Genomic DNA, 3,806 nt, shown 5'->3' with positions numbered 1-3,806 from the left:
TTCCATAAAAGCGATGTGCTACGAATCTAAATTTTATTCCTGCCCATAACTTTTAATGCCCATCGACAAAATCCTTTAATTTTCCTTTCCAATTTTGATCTTATCCATTTCTAAAACAAATATGTAGATAATTCGAATAAATAAATAATTAAGAGCAAAAACAGCGTGAACGGGGGTGGGAGGTTGTCGGTCATTGAGGGGGCGAGGATAGCCTCAGTGCACCCTCAGTGTTCTACGGGCCCGGATCTGTGCTTCGCTCTTCCCGTTTTCATGTGTTCTGTGCTCCAATGATCAACAGCCAGAGATCGTCATGTCGCATCCTCGTCACCTCCCTCCTCCTCTTCTTCATCATTATGTCAAACGGTGAGAAAGGTTCAAAAAATATTATCGTAAAATTGAATTTTTTAAAATAAAGATTTACGCAAATAGTAGCCCATTTTATTATAAATAATTAATAGCTTTTAATAATTGTGATTTTATTACAACCTAAAACATTGATCGAGACATTTTGTAATGAAAAAATATTTATTTGTACTTTAAACATTATTAAAAACAAGACAAAAACATTAGTTCTAATCTGCTCCATATTTTGTTATTGACTATTTTAAAGTAAATAACTTTTACATTGAGATTTTAAGTTAACAAAATAAAGTTACTGATTAATAATATATTATCAAAAACAATGGTTTCTCATTTCTCTGCTTAGTTAATTTTTTTTTACCCAAATCTTTATTTTGAGCAAATATGATGATGGCACTAGTAATGTAAATTAAAAATGAAATGACTTCTGACGTTTTGCCTGGATAAAATTTGATAAAAATTACATAATGACGTTATGATCATTAAGTTTGATTTCCATTTGAGAGAAATACATTAAGTCATTGTGTTTAATAGGATAACTGACTTGTAAAGTACAAATTGTACCAACTTAGAACCTAGTCAATAAGACAAGATAGTTAATTTAAAGTTAGTCATAACGACTGGCTTATTTGAGAAAGCAGGAAATACATTTTGAAGATTTTGATCATTTAGTTAAATAATACCTAATACATTTGTAATACCTATATTGTAGTATTATAAAAAAATTAGGATATTCTAAAAATAATTACGTTTTACTAAAATTTATTTGATAAAGTTTCCTAAATTGCTAACCTGCAACTTTTTTCGCCACTGCGGTGGCTTGAATGCAATAAGTTCGCAATGAACTTGGAAATGATTTCAATTTGTGAAACGATGAATGCTGGAAATTACGTGTAAACAAAAATATAACGTATTGTCTAATTAGTCAAATGTTTTGCTTACTGGCCAAAACGTTTGAACAAATATTCCAGACGATGGTATAAACACACAGATATATGCAGGGTGAGTTTAACATCTATTCCCTGTTGTTTTAATCGAAAAAAACCTCAAGACACGTCAACTTTTATTTGTATAGTTTCGCATGAGTAAAAAGGTTTTGAACTAACTTTCCAGGTTAGCTGGTTACGAATAGGAATTTAACTGCTTCAAATGGCGAAATACTTATCAATGTATAATTTGTGAAAGGGTTTTTAACATTAAATTCAATGGTGCAGATGGTTTTTAATTTGAACCAATGTATTAAAGTTTTCACAAAAATTACTTCTAAACATTGCCTCTTGAAAAAAGTGAATCCCTAATTTTTTCACCTAACAACCAATTTATTTTTTATTTTAATTGATAGTAAATTAATTGTTTTACATAATTCAAAACTATCATGGAGAGTTAGAGTTAAACATTTTTGGCTTACGAGAAACTAGACGAAAGCAAACTTTCCTTGCTATGTAACCAAAGAGTATAAGTGTATTTCATTTCATTGTACCATTTTAAAATAATTCCATTACAAATACGAACTAAAATTTAATTGCTTGAACACCTAAATATTTAAGATTGGAGAAAGTTAGTGAACTAAAACGTAAAGTGGCTTGGAAATGTCGGTAGTTCTTAGGGTTTGAAATTCATTTGCAAGTAACTTCTTTAAATATATTTATTCATAATCTATTTTCTGTTTCAAACTGTGAAAATTATAATACGAGTGCATATATTTGATTTCATATTATTTTTCTTTCACAAATAGACAACCCATCAGACCCATGAGTTAGCGTACTAACAATTTGTTGCAATGAACAATTAATAATAATAATTATTATAATAAAATATTAGTAATTATTCTTGCTGGCATCAATATTTTCAACCGCATGAAGATATTTAGCAAACATTGTTAAATATAATAAACAAAAACTAAATGTTAAACTAAATTTAAAATTTTTTAGGATGTTAGCTTGTTTCGTTATTGAATTAGAACCTGAAGTACTGCTTATTCTTTAATGTACACCACCTGACAATTTAAATTTTCTGGAAAATTCGTATCCCAATATACAAAAAATACAGACACCTTAGCATAAAGTTAGCAAATATATTCTTACTCGTGGAAGAATATCACGCTATTTTTTGAACACAGATAATACTGAGCTAAAAAATATTTTACCCATGTTTTTAGACGCTCAGCTAAGAAATATTTAACGCAGAAGAAGAGAATGCTTGTCCTTATCTTAATTACTGGAGATTCTAAGTTTTGTCGTCTTGGGGAAACTGATGCCGTTTTATCTCGACAGTTCCGCTTTTAATATTCAACATCCAAACAAAATTCTTGTTACAAATTTTATGCTCGATTTGGGAATATAGTTGAGCCAATGTTTTCGTTTTTACATTTTAATTAGTTTCGTCTTTTTTAAACAAACTTTCATTGATTAATTTTAAATTTATATGTTGGGAAAAAAATTTTTTCGATTGTATCAACTGAAAATCGTATTTCGAGTAAAATGTTTATCAATATATATTACAATTCGTTACATTAAACACATTAATTTTCCAATTTTTTGTAAGGATTTAGAAGTGTCTGGAAAATCTAATTTCTTCCTTCTCCCCAAATGGTCGTTATGAATTGTAAACAGCATTTATCTCTACTAATCCATTTTAATCTTCTTTTGGATTAATGTGCTGTCTTTCTTTTTACTCTGATGGAAGATTTAGAATCTTGTTCATTTTGATTCAGTTGTTCGTGAGTAAACTTTCCCTGAAATACTGAGCTACCAAAAGCTTAAAAACAATATTGTTAATTTTTCATTGTGCTAGCATAAAAAAATGTAATATACAAAAATTATTCAAACCACCTTACACATCTGTCAGAATAATAAACTTATTTATACGTAGCACATATCAAGCTTCACTCTACACATTTAAAAAATACGTGCAACCATATAAGGGATACTACAAAATAAGACTATTTGTTGTTTTGGATGTTTCTTCTCCTACAACAATGATGTAAAGGTGACCAGCTGTTATTCAACAATCCTATTCTCGATACATTATTTATTGTTATTTATTATTCTTATTCAATATATCCGATCCTACCAAATATATTGACCTGCTACAAGTTAGGAGTGGGTGATAAAATCTTCTTTAGAGGTCATATGGATACATAACAACAAAACTATTTGTATTTTGATTTGATAAATATAATAAATATACCTTTAAAACAACATTTTTAACGCCGATGAAACAATGTAGAAAGATAATTATTTCCATAGAAAAAATATTATGGGATTACATAAAAATGTCGAAACATAAAAAATTGAAAAATGTTATCATAAATCTCGTATCTGTTAGCAATCAATGCCTGTGGCAGGATTTTCGGCAGTCGGACGTGGACAATGATTTCACACATAGTCAATAAATAATACTGGAAATATATATATATATATATATGTTTTGCCTGGATAAAATTT

At 28.7% G+C, this 3,806-nt stretch overlaps 1 protein-coding gene across 2 annotated transcripts in view; it reads left to right on the top strand.

Annotated features, from left to right (window-relative positions):
• Positions 1-229: 229 nt before the first annotated feature.
• The window catches only part of LOC106668570 (lachesin-like), a 134,584-nt gene continuing 131,007 nt past the window's right edge, over positions 230-3,806 (top strand). For both annotated transcript variants that reach the window (XM_024226851.1, XM_024226850.1), the window contains exon 1: positions 230-363. In XM_024226851.1, coding sequence (XP_024082619.1) covers positions 288-363 — 76 coding nt within the window. In that variant the 5' untranslated portion in view covers positions 230-287. The remainder of the gene's footprint in view (positions 364-3,806) is intronic.

This window comes from Cimex lectularius, unplaced genomic scaffold (genome assembly GCF_000648675.2).
Source record: "Cimex lectularius strain Harlan isolate CLEC.00 unplaced genomic scaffold, Clec_2.1 scaffold7, whole genome shotgun sequence".
NCBI classification, from domain to species: Eukaryota; Metazoa; Arthropoda; class Insecta; order Hemiptera; family Cimicidae; genus Cimex; species Cimex lectularius.
Note: the sequence above shows the minus strand (reverse complement) of the source record. Positions and strands in the feature narration are given on the sequence as shown.